Raw genomic sequence first — 19,552 nt, forward strand, 5'->3', positions numbered from 1 at the left:
CTCTGTCGGGCACTAAGTCAATGCTGTGTTTTGTAATATTTCTAAACCGTAGTGTATATGTGTTTGTCTTGCGTCTAATTGGGCCTGGAGGAAAACACACCCATACCCACACACTGTCATGTGTCCCCAGCTCCAGGAACGGCCCTGCAGATAGAGCAGGGGCCCCATGTTCTCTGAGAATAGCGGGTGTGGGAGACGAGAGGCCGCACCGCACGCTTCTGTTGAGTCTAGCACAGTGAATCCTTGTTGAATCAAACTGCAGTAACGTCGGGTCTGAACCAGTCCTCCATTTCCATTCTTCGGTCCACAGCAGCACCCTCCTCGATCCTGTCACCTGTGAAAGAGGTCACATGTGTCTTGCGTCCCTCCCACATGCAGGACATCGTGGCAAACACAGAAACTAAAACCCAGGGAAGTGATAAAATGAACACCCGAGGGCCTGTCGGGAAGGTGGACGGTGAGGCGCTCCACAGAGGTCATTCAAGGGCTTTCTGTTGGGAGGAGGGGTGGGCACGTGTCTGGAAGGGACCTGTAAGAGCTTCTGTGCATTCACTTCTCAGGTATATATAGAGAGGCCCCTGGGTCCGTGGCCACCCTGGGTGCCAGAGCTTCAGGGAGAGCCTGGAGCATAAGATTAGCCCCTGGTTGTGCCCACCCCCCCAGTGTAAATTCAGAGTCCCTCTAGCATGCGTTAGAGGGGCATTCCCGTACAGTCGTTTTCCCCCGAATGCAAAGGCATTCTGGGAGCAGGAGACGGGTGCCAAGCCTGCCCCCCTCAGGGTCACTTACTTCCTCTCCAGAGCTCATTCGCAGGCCCAGCCGGTGTGGCCTCCAACCCCCACGGTCTCCTGATGAAAGGCTGGCTGCGAGGGACAGAGCCGTTCACACCATTTGCCGTTTGGTTTCTTCCAGGATCTTCTTCCCAGGAAGCCACCCCGTCAGAGGTGTGCAGGTGATGAAAGTCGGCAAACTGCAGCTGCACCAAGGCATGTTCCCCCAGGCGATGAAGAACCTGCGGCTGGTGAGTGCGCCCACCTCGCGGCCTCGCCCGGAACGCCCTTTCCCGGCTGTGGCTTGGCCCCTTCCTTGTGGTTTTAGCCACTCTGCATGTGTGCGTCTGCCGGCACGTGCACACACGTGCCCACACATGTTTAACAACCAGCTCTGAAAACAACGGATTCGTGATGTCTGCTGATGTCTGTGTTATAAACATGCCCACCGTGGCTGATTTTTAAATTACTGATATAAAGCCAACCAGCTCACAAAAATCGTGACAATTTAATAATCAGCCCTTGCTCATGCAAACTGGCCTCGGAACCCGTGGTGAATAGGCTGCCCTTCCCCAGGCCTCCCCACCCACTGTCCGCAGGACACAGGCCAGCCCCTCCACCGTCTGTATGTCTGCAGTCCGCCTTTGCAACCCCCTCCCTCTCCCCACACAGCCGGTGTGTGCCAGGCCGCTCCTCAGGACCCGAGCGAGACGCCCTGAACTGCTCACACCCAGGTCTGCACAAAGCAGTTTCCGCTGCCTCAAATGGCTCTGCCCCCACTGCCACCCCCGGGCCTGGCAGAACTGTACTGACCCTTCAAGGCCTGGCCCAGACGTACTTTTCTCCCTGTCCCCCGACGGCTCTCTTTGCTCTACCAGCAGAGTACTCCCCCATAGGAGTAGGGCCACCTGACACCCCCGCCGCCCCAGGACACTGAGGTCCTTGTGGTTATCACTGTAACCAGCTCCGTGCCATATAAGGTGCCCAGAATTTAGGAGGCGTTCGTTGTTGGCAGAGGGAGGGAAGCCATACAACGGCAGCAAGAAGTGCCAAGAAAATAAGTGGGAGAGTTGGGTCAGCATTGGAATATGCGGTCAAAGAGTGACGTGTACTTGTCGCCCTCCCAGGGGGTCTCCTCTGCCCCGGGCCCAGGGCTCTCTGCCACCCTGGCTGTTGTGCCCAGGCAGAGCCTCTCTCCCTGGAACCTTGGCTTCCAGGAGGAGAGCTCACCTGCCCATCCGGCCCAGCCTCTGGCTTTCAGGCAGAGACCTGGTGTATAGGGAGCACTGGACACTCTCGTGGGGCCACTGGGGCCACAGTGCCCTTGCCTGCAGAAGAGCTGCAGGGAGAGATCGGGCTCAGCCCTAGAATCATTCAGGGAGTGTCCGGGGCTGCCTGGTCCCGTAACACGGGCAGTCGCCCACGCACAGATGAGAAAAACGACCAAGGCCTAAGGGACTCTTGAGAATGAGGTTCCCTAGAGCTAGCTGCTATTGACTGCCAGCCACATTGCCTCTTCCTGACCACGGGTTGGAGTCAGCCCGTGATGAACGGGAGGGACGCGGACTCCTGAAGGCACACAGCCGCTCCGTTCTTCACCTTGTCTGACTTCTTTACCTAGACGGGGGAGGACACCCAGCTGTCTCTTACAGTCTCCGCAGATTTCCCTTTCTGGTCTGGCAAGTACTGGTCAGCCAGTCAACTCAGACAGGAATATGTAACAAGGGTCTGTTCTGTGAAAGTTTTGACAGGAAAATAACGTGGAGGACGCTTCCCAAGTATATGATGTGTGCAGCCCAGGGTTACCTGCAAGGAGGTGTTTTATAAGTGACATTGACCCTTCCTGTTTCTCTGGGCCTAGAAAGGTTATTAGTGCTCACCCACACGTGATCTGGCCTGGTCCCCATGACACAGAACAGCTGCTGAGGTCCATGGGCCGGGCATTTTCATTCCCATCTGAAAATTAAAGGAGCTGAGGCTTGGAGACATTGAAGAGCTTGTCTGTAGTCAAACCGGGGCAGAGCAGGGTCTAGTTTGTTCCACTTAATTCAACATGTGTCGATGTAAATGCTTCTGAGCAAGACCCCGTGTTGGCCTTACGATTAGTGGGGGAGACAGGCATGTGCCCAAGTCATTAAATCCAGGCTGGAATCCAAGCTCTGTTCTTCCCCTCTAGACTGGCCCAGTTAAACAGATGGGCCCTCTGGTAAGACTCAAAGGGGAAATCGGAGGAGATCCGAACTTCTTCCGTTCCCCACGTGAGGCGTTAGTACAGCCGTTGTATGCAGCACTCTTGAAGGGGCATCTAACACCATCAGCGGCAAAGGCAAACCTAGGGGAGCCCAGGCAGACAGCTAGACATTCCTTATGGGAGAGCGTGGGTGGGGCGGGTGGTGCTCGCCCTCCCCAGCCCTTCACGTGACATTCTCATCCTTACATCCTGTCATGATACTCTCTTCCTTACGTCCTTCTTGTGGGGTTGCCTCAGCTCCTTCAGAAGCATCCCTTGGTCATCATTGTGGCATCTTCTCCTCCTCGTACCAAAGATAAGCCCAGACATGGACCCTGGTAGCTGCCAGATGAAAGAAGTTGGAGCAGCATGAGAAAGTGCTGTGAGGACTGGGGTTAAGGCATGGCCTTCCCTCGGACTTCCTGTTCGGCTCTGGGAAAGTCACTGGGACTCTTGCTCGGCTCTGGTGATCAACCGGAGCACAAACACACACCCCCGGCAGTGTTGTGTAATGGGAAGAGCACTTGGGTTTGCTGATTTCATGATCCGAGGTGTCTTTTAATCCTGTAGAATGTAGTTTTCTTACTTTGAAAATGGGGAGAATCTCTACTCCACAGAGCTGCTTTGAGAAGTATGTGAGGTTGTGAGAGTGTGTTTTGCGAAGCCTCAACCATCTGGGGACTCCACAGGGTTACTGTTTTACAGGGACCCCTGTCGCGATCACTCCCACCCGCCTGGTCCCTTTTGCACCATGTGTGTTCCCCCTTCTGAACAATTAGGCTATGTAACCACTCCAAGGTGAGTGGGAATCCTCCAGGGGACCCTCACTTGTGTACATGTTGCTTCTCCTGGCTCCACCTGACACAGACACACACGCCCAGGATGCAGCAGGTTCCGTCAAATCTACCCTTGAATGAATGGATTTTAATGAATAGAAGACTTTGAAAGCCCCGCCTTGGCCACGACTTTTTCAGCTGTATGTAGTTAACGGGCCTGATCTTCTCAGGACCTTTGGTGACCATTGGCTAGCAGAGGTGTGGCCGGAACACATCCATCCGTCTCTTCACGAGCTCATGGGACGTGTGAGTCTGGTAGCAGACCGGCTTTGTTCTGCGGAAGCCTCCCTTCCCGAGTTCTCTTGGCACTCTGTTAACCCGGAGAGGAGACAGGGAAGCTACATTCTTTGCCTTTTGAAATGAATGTTCTCTTTCGCCTGGCACCCCTAGATATTCTTTCTTGTCTTAGAGACTCTGGAAATAATGGGATGAAATAGTTGAGTAAGAGTTTCAAAGGCTGAGTCCAGAACGGAAATCGGAAAACCTTCACGATCAGACATCTGTTACTCAGTTAGGCCCCAGCCTCTTCCCGGAGAGGAATCCGCTTAGCCCGGCTCTGGTTCGGTTTGGGGTTCCCTCTCCCCACTGCGTTCTGCTGAACCCCTTGCGATGGCCGCCACAGGACTGTCCCGGGGTCCCTTCCCAGTGCCTTCCTGTGGCTTTCTCCATCTCTAATCTACTCTCCTTTCTTGCCATTTATTCTCAGAGAATTTTTTGAGGCACTAATTGGGCTTCTTGGCCCTTGAGGGCAAGCGATCTCAGCAGGGCTGTCCTGTCAGGGAGCCTGTTCCTGTTCGGTGAGCTCTGCCCGGTGCCGCTGCCCTCACTCCGCGCCAGGCGAGTGGTTTTGTTAGTGGAGCTTTGTTAGCCGAAGTCGGCTGGAAAAGGTCCAACTTCTTCCCTCCGATGACCGTTCGTCAGTTTCTCACAGCGCACTGTAACGGCCGTTTCATTTTCTTTGCATTTTGTTGAAGCATTTTACATGTTGAGGATCTTTTGTATCTTTTCTGGGCCTGGACAGGAGCACAGGCCATGGCTCGGGACATCGTACGTCATGTTCTGGCACAGTTGTTAGCTAACCCAGCCCACGCAGGGCAGTCTCAGAGCATAACCCTGCCGGTCTCTATGGGTGCCAGCCTGCGCCCTGAATTCCAGCCCCTCAAATGGCTGGTTTAGAGCAGCAGTTTTGCTGTTCCCACTTCTTAATCTGCTACAGTGGTTCCTAACCTCTTGAGTCATGTTGCTCTTTAGGAATCTGATGAAAACCACTGACTCACGAGAGAAAAATGTGTACTTGGTAGGGAAGGAGGCTTGAGGACCACCTGAGGCCCCTCCATGGACGCTTAAGTGCCCACAGCCCCTGGGTTACAAAGCTCTCCTCTCCATGTGCAGCACCACCTTGGGGGTCGGGGGAAGGACAGGTGGAAGTGAGGTCCCTAATGCCTTCAGAGCGCTGTTCGGAAGTCCCTGGCTCTGACACTTATGCATGTTCCCTGCTGACCTCCAAATTAGAGAATATTCATTTCAAGAGAATGTTTCTGAACTAAAAAAGAAAAAGTAAGGGAAGGATCAGTAAAATGAAAGTGATTAAGTGACATTAAAAGAAAAAAGCAGAAATTTACCTACCAGTAAGTGTAAGCCCAGCTGTGACTGGGACCAGGTGGGGAAGCTGGACAAACACCTTCACCTGGCAGAAACAAGGTGCCATCCCCGCGTTCTCCTGCTGGAACAGTATCAGAGGGAGCCAGCTAAAACCGAAGGTCTGAATAAAACTCAGAAGCTCAATGGAGTACTCACTCAGAACGTTCATGAAAGTCACCCATCATATCAGGAACCAGGAAGAGCTTGATTTTAAAGGAAAATAAAAGCATCAGTATATACCAACTCCAAGTAACAGACATTAGAATTATCTGATAAAAATGCTTTGATGAGCAAGTACAAACACCCTCAAAACAAAGGGGGAAAAAATTAGTCTCAGCAAAGAAATAGAAGATAGAAGAAACAAATAGAAATTTAACAATTGATAAATAGAATTACCCAAATAAACAAACTGGAGCTTAAAAACAGAATAGAAAGGACAGAAGAACGCTTCATGAACTTGAAGATAGAGTGATAGAAGCTACCTAATTGGAAAAACAGAAAATGACTAAAAGAAGGTTAAAATTGAACAGAGCCATAGGACCAATAACAGAATATGTAACATCGGAGTCACAAAAAAAGAGAAACAGGATGGGGTAGAAAAAGAATTTGGAGGAATTTTGATGGAGGCATCCCAATTGGAAAGGGAGAAGTAAAATGACTTCTATTCCCAGATGATAATGATCTTCTATGTAGAAACACCTAAAGATGATACATACACACACACACAACAATTAAAACTAGTAAACAAATCCAGCAGAGTGGCAGGATATAAAATCAACATGTAAAAAGTCTGTTGCGTTTCTATATGCCGACAGTGAACAATCAGAAAGGAAATTAAGGAAACTGTTCCAATTTACAATAGTGTCTAACAGAATAAAATACATAAAACTGGCTTAACCAAGGAAATGAAAGAACTATAAAAACTATAAAGCACTGAAAAAAATTAAAGAAGACAGAAATAAAGAGAATAACATCCATGTTCATGTTTGGAAGACTTAATGGTGTTAGGATGTCAGTACCACCCAAAGCAATCTACAGCGTGTGTACAATCTCTATGGACATCCTGGGTTTTTCCAGAAACAGAAAAATCCATAATAAAATTTATGTGAAACCTCAAAACAATTCTCAAAAAAGAAGAAAAATGTTGAAAGACTCAGACTTCCTGATTTCAAAATGTACGACAAAGCTACAGGAACCAAAGCAGTGTGGCGGTGGTACAAAGGCAGCCATAGAGAAAAACGAAATAGCCCAGAAATAAACCTCACGTGTATGGTCAGATGGCTTTTGGCAAGGCACTGCTCACAATTAACAAAAGGTGGAAACAGCTCAAACGTCCACGTATGAATGAATGGATAAATAAAATGTGGTTTGCGTGTGTGTATGTGTGTGTATTTTAAGGCTGAGTAAATATTACTCAGCCTTAAAAAGGAGAGAAATCCTGATACATGCTACAGCATGGGTGAACATGTGCTAAGTGAAATAAGCCAGACACGAAAGGACAAATTTTGAATGATTCCACTCAGGTGACGTACCTGGTAAAGAACGTAGAGACAGAAAGTAGCGTAGTGGCCGCCAGGGCTGGAGGGAGAGGGGTCAGAGGAGTTACTATTTAGTGAGTACACAGTTTCAGTTTGGGATGATGCAAGATTTCTGGATATGGATAGTATATATTTTGCTACAATAAAACATTTTTGTAAAGGGAATAATGATAGAAAGCAAAACTCTCAAACTCGCACAGAAGACAGACTGCAGACTCAAGAAGTTGAATGAATCCCAAACAAGGAAAATCTAAAGAATCCACCCTGAAACACATCCTAGTCCCACTTCTGAACAGTAAAGACAGGGAAAATGTCTTAAAAGCAGCAAGAGAAATACGTTGTCTTCTTGCCTGTTAGGGGGAAAACAATTTAAATTACAGTGGTTTTCTCTCAGAAACCGGAGAGATCAGACAAAAGTGACACAACTTAAAAAATGGAAGAAAAGAACTGTTTATCCAAAAACCCACACTCAGCAAAAATATCCTTCCGGAATGAAGGGAAGGTCAAGACGTTGTCTGAGGAAGGAACACTAAGAGAACTTGCAACCAGCAGACCTACTGTAAAAGGATGGGTAAAAGAATTCTCTAAACAGAAACGAAATGATGAAAGAAGGAATCTTGGAACATTAGGAAGGAAGAATATGGTATACAAAAATATGGGCGAGTGAAACAGACTTTTCTTCTCCTCTTGAGTTTTCTAGATTATGTTTGACAGATGGAGCAAAAATTATAACACTCTCTGAAGTGGTTTTAAATGTACCCAGTGGAGCCCTGAGTGGTGTGGCTCAATTGGGTGGGCGTCATTCTGCGAAGAGGCGGGTAACAGGTTCAATTCCTGGTCAGGGCGCATGCCTGGGTTGCAGGTTCCGTCTCTGGTCAAGGGTGAACAGGAGACAATTGATCCATGTTTCTCTTTCACATCGATGTTTTTCTCTCCCTCACTCTCCCCTCCTCTCTCTCTCTCTCTCTCTGAAATCAATGAAATTTAATCCCAGGAGAGGGTTATACAATGTAATCAAAAGAAAGCTGGAGTGGCTTGGCTGTATTAATATCAGATAACGTAGACTTCAGAACATAGAAAATTTTACTAGAGACAGAGAGGGACATTATGTAATGAAAAAAGGTCCGTCTATACCAAGGACACATAGCAATCTTAAATGAGTATCCCCCAAACAGTTGGAAAATGTAGGGGAAAAATTAAAGGACTGGAAGGAAAATTGGACAATAGACTGGTAGATAAAACGTTAGCTGGGACATCAACACCCCTCTCTGTCAGCAGCTGACAGAACAGCTAGAACAGAAATCAGCAGGAACGTAGAAGGATTCACCACCACCATCCACCAACAGGCCCTAACAGACCTTTATAAAACACTCCATCCAGCGAGAGCAGCAGACACATTTTTTTCAAAGTTCCCAGAGAACACAGACCACGATAGATCGTATTTTGGGATGTAAAACAAGTCTCAATAAATGTAAAGGGATTCAAGTCATAGAAAGTAAGTTTTATGAGCACAGTCCAATTAAATTAGACATCAGTAACGCAGTAATTTGGAAACGAATCCAAATGGACACCTTCCAGCTCTGTGTCTGGGACTTGGTTGGCCCCTAGAACTTATCAAGTCCAATCCCTCATTATTCAATTGAGGAAACTGAGTCTCGGGGAGGAGACAGGACTTCTCCAGGGTCCCTCAGGCGCTCAGTAAATATCCATGGATGAGTTAAACATAGCAACCCAACTGGCAGCTCTTCCGCTGGAATCGCCATGCCCACTGGGAGGAGGCACAGATCTGAGCTCAGGTCTGTGACCCCTTCTGAAGTCCCCTGGGCTGCTCTGGTCCCCTTCCCAACTCTGGACACCACAGCACCTTCACCTCCCTTTGTCACACACAGCCCTGCTGTGACTCTGTCTCCTGGCTGCCCCAGAGCTCTTCCTGGTGAGGCCAAATCCCCTGCATTTTAGCTGCTTGGACAGTGTTTAGTGACAAGGCCATTTTGCCTTCCCTGGGGACACAGTGGCCCTGGAGCCACTCGCTGCGTTGGGGGTCTGGCTGCTCACAGTTCCTTTCCTGGGTGCCCCCTGCCTCCCCCGCTGCTCCTCCACTCCACGCTTATCCTGAGATGGGCAGGAGAAGGGAACTTGCTTGCATTTGTCCCTCTGATTTTATTTCCATGTTTAAATCATGCTTGAGGAAGTCATTTATGGGATCCCTTCAGGCTCATGGTAGAGAGCACATGAGATTCTCGATAAACTTAATATATTTGTATTAAAAATTAATAAAGCTACATTGTTTGGGACTTTAAATCATAATTTGATTTAATTCATTTAATATACAACCATAATTCTAAAATTACTTAAAAAAAAAAAAAAAGACGTGTGATGAGATTGAAATCGGGCTGGGACGCTCTCTTTACTCCTGAGTGAGCTGTGCCGGTCGTGCGGCAGACAATCTGCACAATTCTCGTGTGACATTTAGCGTCAGCGCACGGGCGCAGGAGCCCCCTCGGAGGCTCCCAGTGGGTCCTCTGTGGGCGATTACATGCAGGCTCTTTTTAAATGCCACCATTAAAAAAATAAAATTTAATGGAAAGAGATAAGCTTTTCCCAGCACAAGCAGCCCCGGTTTTATATTTCCTTAATCTGTTTTATATACTGCTGCAGGAAATTAAACCAAAATTATCTGCTCTGACATGCGCATGCGCAGCAGTTGGGACGTGCTGTGGGAAGGGGGACAGGCTTACTGTAAGCCTCTTTCTTTTGGGGGGAATTAAGCCCTCCTCATTTTCCCCTCTTGGAGAGCCAGCCTGGGCTTGTGACCACATAAACCTCCCTTCTTACATCGCTGGGAACTGCTGTCCCACTGGCGTCCAGGCCCAGGTGGCACCCAGGCCAAGGACAGGTGTCCTCCATCAGTAGGTCTGAGTTTCAACTTGCTGTATACTCAGCGTAACGTGTCTTTGGCAGACACCGAAGACAGTCACTGACATATTGCTCACGTTCCTAAATCCTCCTTCTTTCTCTCTTCCTGTCTTTCTCTCCTACCCCGCCCATCACTCGGGGAAAATGACACTGTTTATTTGTTAATCCTATCTGCATTTAGTTTTACCTTCCAGGAAAATGATGGGGGTATTTTTTTTTTTTTTTAGTCCTCTGCCCCAGCTATACTCCTTTCCGGCCTGCTTCCAGTCTTAGTATCTCACACCCCGCGCGCACACGTCCAGGGGCTGCCTCCTGCCCCATCTTGGCTTCCAGTGCCGTACTCGCCACCGACTGAGAGCGGACGGGACACCTGCAGTGGCATCTTTACTAGGAGGACCTGTGGCCCCCCAGTGTGTCTCAGAAGTCCCATCCAGGAGACCCTGCAGTCACGGGGTGAACACTGGGCTGGGCCCTGAGGGCTGGTACTCACCTTGGGTTGGCCTCTCAGGGCGAACTTGAGGACGCTGGAGCAGAGGGTCGTCATGGCCCTCCCATAAGGCAGTGGGCTCGGAGGTGGGAAGTGAGGCCTGGGAGGGCCAAGCGGCGTCCCCCTGCTGGCTGTGGCTCTGCAGGACGAGACACTTGCAGGCTCTCATCCTGGGAGAGGGGAAAATGTTTGGGAGGAAGATGGGAGCCTGTAACATTTGAAGATGTGCAGATCAGCCTCACCTTGTCCCAGTGACATGAAGACAGTTGTCACTTAGCCTTTGAGTCAAGCCGCTGAGAAGCACAGAATACCCTCCAGGTAAGGAACCTGCAGAAGCAGGGCTGGGAGGGTGGAAAGCAGCTGGTCTGGAGTTCTCCTGAGAAACAAGGCCAGGCCTTCCTTCCCTGCGGGGGGAGGGGAGCCCTGCAGGGAGGGCCTGGCCTTTCTCCAGACTGCCTGTGAGTGGGGCGGGGGGACGGTTAAGGCTCTTTCTGCGAAGAGTGTTTCGGGTAGTACCTGTGGCCCGTTCATCTGTCTTTGCCAGATCACAAGTCCCTCTGGCCTCTGTCGAGTAGAAGGGAGGACAATATCTAAGACAGCTTTTAAGTAGAGAATTTCCCATGAAGAATTTCTCTGATCTCCCTCTCTTTTTTTATCCTCACCTGAGGACATACTTATTGATTGTAGAGAGGGGAAGGGAGGGAGAGAGGGAGAGAAACACCAGTGTGAGAGGGAAACATCAACTGGTTGCCTCTTACATGCGCCCTGACCAAGAATCCAACCTGCAACCTGAGCATGTGCCCTGACTGGGAATTGAACACATGACCTTTTGGTTTACGGATGATACTCCAGCCAAATGAGCCACATGGGCTAGAGCTCTCTGATCTCACTTTACAATCCTGCCCTCATGCAGGTCTCTGCGTCAGACCTTAGCTGTCCAGGCAATGGAGGGCCCTGGGGCAGTGCCTCGGGAGAGAGTGGGGGAAGAAGGACGCCTAAGACATTTGCTCCCCACACGGTGTCAGACATGGATCTTCAGCCCAGAGGGACCTCACAGAGCTTGGCTGCCTGCAAAGTGGGGCTGCTCCCGCCTCCTCCTCTCCATTTCCAGACAGCCCCCACCCCAGAATTTGCTCACAGATACTGTATAACCGCAGGGCAGCCACACTTTGGGGACTCCCAGACAAATGCCCACTACCCAGAATCTCAGTCCCAGCCGCCTTCTGCGTTTCCCAGCTGGGGTGTCGGAGGGGTGGGGGGCTGATGGGCCCGATCATCCTGATAGGGTTACAGGCCAGTTCCATGAGCAGAGAGAGCTCTTTTCCCGGCCGGGGGACCAAGACCTGAGATGGGGTCCTCTCGTTCTCTTTTTGCTCTCTTCTTGCTTGTTCTCCCTCCCTCCCTCCCTCCCTCCCTCTCTCTCTCTCTCTCTCTCTCTCTCTCTCTCTCTCTCTTCCTCTCAGAGCTAAATCTAGACCTCCTCTGCCAGCCTGTTGTCCTTGATTCCAACCTAAATGGAACTCTTTCAGAGGCAAAGGGGCTGCAGGCTTCTCCTCCGTAGCACGGAAGAGCTCTGGCTTGTGACTGCCAGGGGGTTCCCCAGCTTGGAAATCTCTGTGCACCCCCAGAATTCTGCCTCTAGGAATGTGTCTTCAGCAGATACGAGCACAGGCAAAAAGTCACATGCTGTAAGGTCTACATCAGTCATAGCATAGCGAAAGTCGGAAGTCGTCTAAGTTCCCAGGAGTAGCTGAGTGGATGATGGTCGGTAAACATGCTGGGATTAGGCATGCACAGCCATTGCAATGGTAATTATGCTGGCTGTAAGTTAGCACTGAATAATAAATAGTTGCTGTAACTTGTCGAGAGGCTGCTCTATCGCTTGTGCTCAGCCCTGAGGGCACGTTGGAATCCCCGACACCCAGGTCTCACCCCAGGATCGTGAGTCAGGTCTGGGCCTTGGTGTCCCTGTGGAAACTCCCCGGTCGGTACTGCCGTAGCCAAGGCTGAGGCCACAGTACTGCGTACCAGGTGCTTCTCGGGGGCCTGGTAGCCACCAGGGTGAGGCCTTCATGTGTCCTGAAGGCACGTTTGCATGGAATACCGTGGATCTGGTGTCCCCTCCCTTCCCTTTAGCCCCCCCTTGGGTCAGCGCAGGATGATGCTGTCTGTCTGTGGTTTACTTATTGCAAAAACAGTTCTAACAGTGTTCTAGGCCTTTACTGCTCTGTAACAAACCGCCCCAGAACTTAGCGGGGTACAGCCAGCACCACTGCTGCCCACAGGTTATTTGGGTTAGGACCTGAGGGTTGCAGTCGGGCAGACTGGAGCCTGGCCGTCTTCTGCCCGCTGGATGGAATCATCTGGAGGCTTCTTTATGCAAGGCGGATTTGGCAGAACGGCCCAGCTAGGACAGTCACCGGACACCTGCACACGGCCTGTCCTTGCACAGCATGGTGGCTCATGGTTCCAGGCGGAGGCTGCGTGGCCTTGCCTTGGAATTCATTTGCATCACTCCCATTGTACTCTTCACTGAAGTGGCTGCAAGCCCACCCAGACTTCAGAAAGATCTTGCAGGTAGAATTGACAGGAGCTTTAGTGGTGGACCGAACACGGAGAGTCAAGGAAGGGAGTGTTAAAATAACCGATGCTACGCATCATACGGCACAAAAACAACACAAGAAATTGTATGTACATCATTACCACAGTGCATGTGGATGAGAAGCCAATGCAGCATGCAAAAACGACAATTTATTTTAAGGTGGTAGGAGCGTGGCATTTCATCTTTAATATTACTTCTCAAACCTCTGTAGCTGCTCTCCAGACCCAGGCGCTAACCAGTCCCTGAAGGTGGTTGTTGGATAGCAGGCCCCGGCGTGACTCGTTAGTGAGTTTGCTGGCCGAACAGCACCCTACAGCAGCCGCCCCGGTCCCTGCACATTCTGGCTTGGAGAGCCACTCCCACGGCGGGCCTGCTCTCTCGGGGGGGAAGACGAGGAGTGGGCAGGGGCCCCCTGCTTTGGGATCTAATGTGTCCCCTTTCTTTTCCCTTAGGCGTTTGATATTATGAGAGTGACGCATGGCAGAGAGCACAAACTGATTGAAGACCTGATTCTGCTCTTAGAAGAGTGTGACGCCAACATCAGAGCCTCCTAAGGGAGCCCAGCCGGTGGAGGACGACTTGCACCCTGATCGAATGCCTTACTGCGGCCACACACCCCGTGCTTTGTCTGCTGCGTGACCCTCCCCTACTGGACATGCTGCTCCGTGACTGGGTAAACAAGGCAGACATTTGGGCTGCAAACCACAAGAACCTAGTTGTAGAGAAGCACGATCATAATAAATATTAAAAAGTTGGTTGAAAATGCCATCTGGTAATCATTTGCTTTGCTTATTACTCAGTGGTAATTGTAACGTGTAAAATGTCAAACATTGAAGATAGAAAATCATATTACAAACATGACAGAATAAGTATGAACATTCTCCTTGGATATATGCAGGAATAATGGCATAAAATCAATGTTTTCACATTTGTTTCCCTTTAGGCTTTGTCCACTTGGGCAAGAAGCAGGGTTTTCAGACGTCGTCTTTACTGTTTGTGTTAAATGGTGTCTGTGTCCATTATTCGTGTCCAGATACGTCTCCGACACAGGAAGTTTCGTCCTGAATCCTCAAAAGAAGTCATTTTAGATGTTAATGTTTTTTTCAAGTGTCTCATGGCTTTTTTCTAACTCCCTTATTCTCAGTATTTTACAAGGCTTTGTGTATGTCATGCTTTTTTTTTCCTTGAATTTTTTTCTCTAGTTCCCGAGGTCTGTGGTTTGACCATGTGATATGCATAGCACGGAGCAGGTTCTGGCATTCCAGCTCAAATTAGGCTTGCTTTCTTTCCTTTTTCCCTCTCTGCTATTCCTTAACTCCATGGCCTGCTTTTCCACCTTTCTGCTGTAGACAAGTACAGAAAACCTCTTCTCCTCCAGCAGAAAAAAATAAAAGGTAAATTCTTTTCTGGCTCAATGATCACCTGAGCAGTGTGGTCCCCCCCTGCTCAGATGAGACCTGGCAGTGACTGAAGGCCTTGGCTTCCTGCAGCGGAAAGATTCTCAGAGAGCCTCCCACCATCCACACCTGACGTTGCACGTAAGGAAACGAGTACAGGGGCTGATGGCAGGATCCAGAGCAGCTACTCTGGGTCCCTCTCTGCCCTCTCAGGGGGCACGGCAAGTCCTCTGGCCACGTGGCTGCACTGGCAGAACAACACATGGATGTCTGGCCGACCCGAAGGAGCCAGCCTCGGTCTGCAGCCGAGAAAGCTGACCAGTGGGAACTGCAGTCTCCTGGCTGAGCGCCTGGTGATGACTGCGATCGCTGAAACATGGGCGGTCTCCTGCACGCTGATGAGTCTGCAGCCTTTTCCTGAGCTTGCTGCTTCTGCGCGAGCCACCGTCCGTCAGGAATCAAGTATGTCACTAAGGCTCACAGAACCTTTAGCAACCACAGCACGCAGCAAGGTAGGTTATGTAAGTAAGGAAGCCGCGGCCTGGAGTCAGGGCCTCTGGGACTCCTCCTGAGTTACCAAGTGACCTTAACAATGTGCCTTAATCTCAGCCTTTTTTGAGAGACCAGCTCTACCCAAGTCTACAAATACATGTTGAATGGTGGTTACTGGGTTTTTAGGAAAAGGAATCAAAGACTGAGTAAGCCCTGCCCCTCATCCTTAAAATGCACACTGTCCGGCATCGCATTTGTGTCAGGTAGCTTTGAATGCATAATAAACGACACCAAAATATCACGAATGGGTTTTGTTTATGATTCGGCACCTCCACAGTTGGGGCTGGAGAGACCTGGAGTGGCCCAGGCTCTCCGCAGCCGTGCCTGTGCCGGGCCCCACTGCAAGACCGTGGGTGTGCCGGGAGGAGAACTCGTGGCCGCTGGTGCAGCTCACCGTAAGTAACGGCCCTTACGCTGATTTGGTGTCCTGGAACGTGTAGTGAACTTGATGAGATCCCTAGACCTTCTTTCTAGAAGAACGTCCGCACATGAACCACGCTCTCGGGAACAGGGATGCTCGGACTCCCTGTAGCCCGTCAGCAGGCTCCCTGGGGGCCTTCTAATGAAATGCGGGCTTGCTGCCTTTCGAAAACACTGGTGGGAATTGTTTTGGTTCCTCATTTATTTATTTTTCCTGCTTTATGTAACCTGATGGTACTTTTTGTTGTTTATTACCTTTTATTATTGTATTCCATTACAGTTGTTCCACTTTCTCCCCCTCTGTCCTACACCCAGCCCCTCCCTTCCCACAGTCAATCCCCACCCTGTTGTCCATGTCCATGGGTCAGTCATACATGTTCTTTGTCCCCTTCCCCTTCTTTCTACCATTATCTCCCTCCCACCTCCCCTCTGGCAGCTGTCAGCCTGTTCCATGTTTCCATGTCTCTGGCTCTATTTTGATTGTTAGTTTATTTTGTTCATTAGATTCTCATAAGTGAGATCATACAGTATTTTTCTTTCATAGACTAGCTTATTTCACTTAGCATAATAGTCTACAGTTCTAACCATTATGTCAAAAAAGGTAAGAATTCTTTCTTTCTTGCGTAGTATTCCATTGTGTAAATATACCACCGTTTTTTCATCCACTCGGCTACTGATGGGCACTTAGGCTGCTTCCAGATCCCGGCTACTGTAAATAACGCTGCTGTAAATAATCGGGGTGCATAAGTTCTTTTGAATTTGTGTTTCAGGATTCTTAGGGTATTTTCCTTGCAATGGAATCGCTGGGTCAAAAGCCAGTTCCATTTTTAATTTTTTGAGGAAATTCTATACTGTTTTCCACAGTGGCTATTCCAGTCTGCATTCCCACCAACAGTGCACTAGGGTTCCCTTTTCTCCACAACCTCGCCAGCACTTGTTGTTTGTTGATTTGGTTGTGGTGGCCATTCTGACTGGTGTGAAGTGGTATCTCATTGTAGTTTTAATTTGCATCTCTCTGATGGCTGGTGATGCTGAGCATCCTTTCCTATGTCTCTGGGCCTTCTGTATGTCCTCCTCGGAGAAGTGTCTGTTCAGGTCTGTTGCCCATTTTTTAATTGGGTTGTTTGTCTTCCTGGTGTTGAGTTGTATGAGTTCTTGGTTCCTCATTTAAAATTCATTAGGAAAAGCCATAACAGAAGGTGGGGGCCGTCTCACGTGCCAAAGGAGCAGAGTCCACTGAGAGAACCCTGCATTTGCCAATTTTCTGAATGAAATTTATCAGTCAGTGATGATCCTGGATTAAGGGATTTGCCTTCACGCCTCCTAGAGAAAGCATGATAGGCGCTTAATCCCTCTCAGCCGGCTTCCGCTTTCTGAGGATAGGGCCCCTACCAGGAAGGGACCCCGCATGCGTCAACTTTTCACAGAAAGCAAACATCTAAGCAATGGTAAACATTTACTGAGCGACTTCCCGGCAGAATCCTTTCGGAGGCGAGGGAAGGGGGTGGGGGCCTAATTTCACATGCCTGTCACCAGTGGCTGAGGATTTATTGCCATCCCAGCCTCCGCGGCTGCCGTTTCATTAATCCAGAGTCACTGTAGCGCGGGCTCTGTTCACATCAGTAACCTGACGCCATTAGTGGCTCCTCTGGGATGAGAACACATTTAAGCTGAGAATGAACATGCCGGGCATAATTTATAGCTCTGCCATACGCACACTAACAGGGCCGGGGAGGAAGGCTGCGGGGGACCTGTTCCCCACGGCAGGGGCCTACCTACCCCAGCTTCACTGCAGGCTGACCGAGGGAGAACCTCCTTCGGTGGGAGCCCACTCCTGAGTCAGGTCCTGAAAATCCTCCCTGCCCCGTCAGGAAGTGATGCCCCCTCACTCGGAGTAGGCCCCTGGGATCCCGCAGGGAGAAGGTTCTAGGCGTTGCCAGTGGGGCACAGTCCTGTGGCTCGCTGCCAAGGGTAGGAGCAGCTCCAGGGAAACCATGGAGCCCTCCTTTTGCCTGAGGCCTGGGGTGGTTGAGATGGACCAGCAACAGCACCCCAAAGGGAGGTGCCCCTTAACCTCTGTGAGATCTGGAGGCAACAGCTGCTGTAGGCGCACAGTCCATGTTGGTGTTCGAGACCAGTGCCCGGCCTTTCACGCCGCTCCGCAGCCCAGAAACGCAGCCACGGACTCTCCATTTCTCTGCAGTCAAAGGGTGAGCTCTGGCCCTTCACTCTCTGAAGTGCTTGTAAAATGCCAGGTGTTTCCATTCCTTCTCCAGTCCCAGGCCCTTTGCAGGCCCCCAGCTCCTCATTCCTCAGCCACTGCGAAGACCCCCTCACTGATCCCCCCCTACTTCCCGTCTTCCTCTCCTTCATCCCAGCTGCCAGTCATGTCCCCAAAATGCCTAATCTGCCATTTCCTCGTACATCTCCCTGCTCAGAGACTTGCGGTGACTCCCCGTTGCTGCTCCACTCCAAGTTCAATCTTCAGACTTGACGCGGATCCCGGCCTGTGAGATCCGGTGTTGTGGTTGCTATATACAAATACACGGACTACAGAAATCCTGTGGAGGAAAAGGGACGGCACAGCCACTCTCTCAAGAGGAGAGTGCCCGGACCCTTGCCTTGACAGGCTTTTATTGTTTTTCTAGGCCCCTTGCATCAAAGATGGTCCTCATTTACTATGCATAGGTTTGTTTCGGGTGGTTATCTTCTGCAGACAAAGGAGAGGTTGTTGCTGAATACATCAAAGGACATTTGCAATGTAAAGGGAGAAGTGGTCAAGGGAGAAACCAGGTTATGCACCAGACCTGGAAGGTCTAGCTCAGATTTTAGGAGGATAAAGATACTCAGTAAACATTTGCTGCCTCAGGGTGAGGGAGTTTTAGCAAGAGCAAGTCTCATAGCAGTCAAGGTACCATGCAGGCCTGATTTCCCACTGGAGAACCGATCCATGGACGTGGGTGCTGCCCGCCAACCTCGCTCCCCACTGGCTTTTCCGAGTGGGGGCTGAGCCACATTTCCCAAGTTTGGAACACTTCCCCACACAGACTGGCACTGGTGGTCTGAGCTATGGAACCTTACACTCTGCTGATGCCCGCATGAGGCTTCCACTCGGGCTGGACCAGCCCTCCCCTTGTCCCTGCCCCCAATCTCCTGGTCCGTGCCTCCGCGGTCAGCTCCTTGTTTCGTTCACGATGGCTAAATTCCCTTCTCCATCCAGCTAAATCATACCCATCCATTCTCCAAGGTCTAGCTCAGGCCCCCTCTTTTTTCTTTAAAAACATTCAGATATGTTACAGTCGTAACCATGATGATTCCTCTTGACGTTCAAGTGGTATCAGCTTTGGCTGCAGGGAGCGGTTTCCAGTTGGAGCCTATGTCCTGTGTGTCCTTGCCATTTTGGAGACACGGTTCTCTTTGGGGCACCCGGTACCCGGAGCAGCCATGTCAAGGGGCTCCTCACTCCGCGTGCTTGCTGGCTGCCTGCCACTGGGCTGTCACTGCTCCCTGGGCCTTTGTAAAATCATGGGTTCACATGGACACCTCCAGTTAGAACGCAGCGTCCCTGCTGTTCATCTCCTCCTTCCGTGTTGGTGCTTCCCCCAGACACACATAGTTTCAGAGTCACTACCTCGGCCACTGCCGACAGCGAGCCTACTCCTCAGGAAAGCCTAAGATGCTTTTCCAGCGCTGTCTGTTGTTAGGCTAACAAGGCTGTAGTGTCAGAACAAAAGTCGCTTGTATGATTGTTTTCTCTGCGATTACATGTCATCCATTTAATGTCCAATTAGGTTTATTTGTTTCTTTTTGTTTTCAGCTTTCGAGTTTGCCCCATTGTCAATGTGTGCTGCTGTACGAATATCAACATAAATTTTGCTGTCACAGATAATGGCATTCTGCACGTGGTTTGCAGGGCGTGTGTTTGGCGATGCTGGAGATGCATCTTCGGGGTCACTCCCTGGCAGTGGACTTGCTGAGTCGGGGTGAAAGCCTGTGTAATATATCGGGTCTTGTCAGGCGCACCGGCAGGGGGCAGTGTTGTGTGACGGGGCCTCCCTGCCTCCGCGCCGCTGTGCCCGCAGAGTGGGTTGTTCAGCTTCTGAATTTTTTGCTGAGCTAATCGGTGAGACACAGTAGTGTCTCACGGCAGTTTAAATTTGCAT

General features: G+C 50.2%; 1 protein-coding gene across 4 annotated transcripts in view; it reads left to right on the top strand.

Moving 5' to 3' along the window:
• The window catches only part of SMYD3 (SET and MYND domain containing 3), a 459,771-nt gene extending 445,983 nt beyond the window's left edge, over positions 1–13,788 (top strand). For all 4 annotated transcript variants that reach the window (XM_024575953.3, XM_045184522.3, XM_071219589.1 and 1 more), the window contains 2 exons: positions 913–1,021; positions 13,473–13,788. In XM_024575953.3, the coding sequence (XP_024431721.2) occupies positions 913–1,021; positions 13,473–13,574 (211 nt within the window). In that variant the 3' untranslated portion in view covers positions 13,575–13,788. The remainder of the gene's footprint in view (positions 1–912; positions 1,022–13,472) is intronic.
• Positions 13,789–19,552: the final 5,764 nt, after the last annotated feature.

Source organism: Desmodus rotundus, chromosome 10 (genome assembly GCF_022682495.2).
Source record: "Desmodus rotundus isolate HL8 chromosome 10, HLdesRot8A.1, whole genome shotgun sequence".
NCBI lineage: Eukaryota > Metazoa > Chordata > Mammalia > Chiroptera > Phyllostomidae > Desmodus > Desmodus rotundus.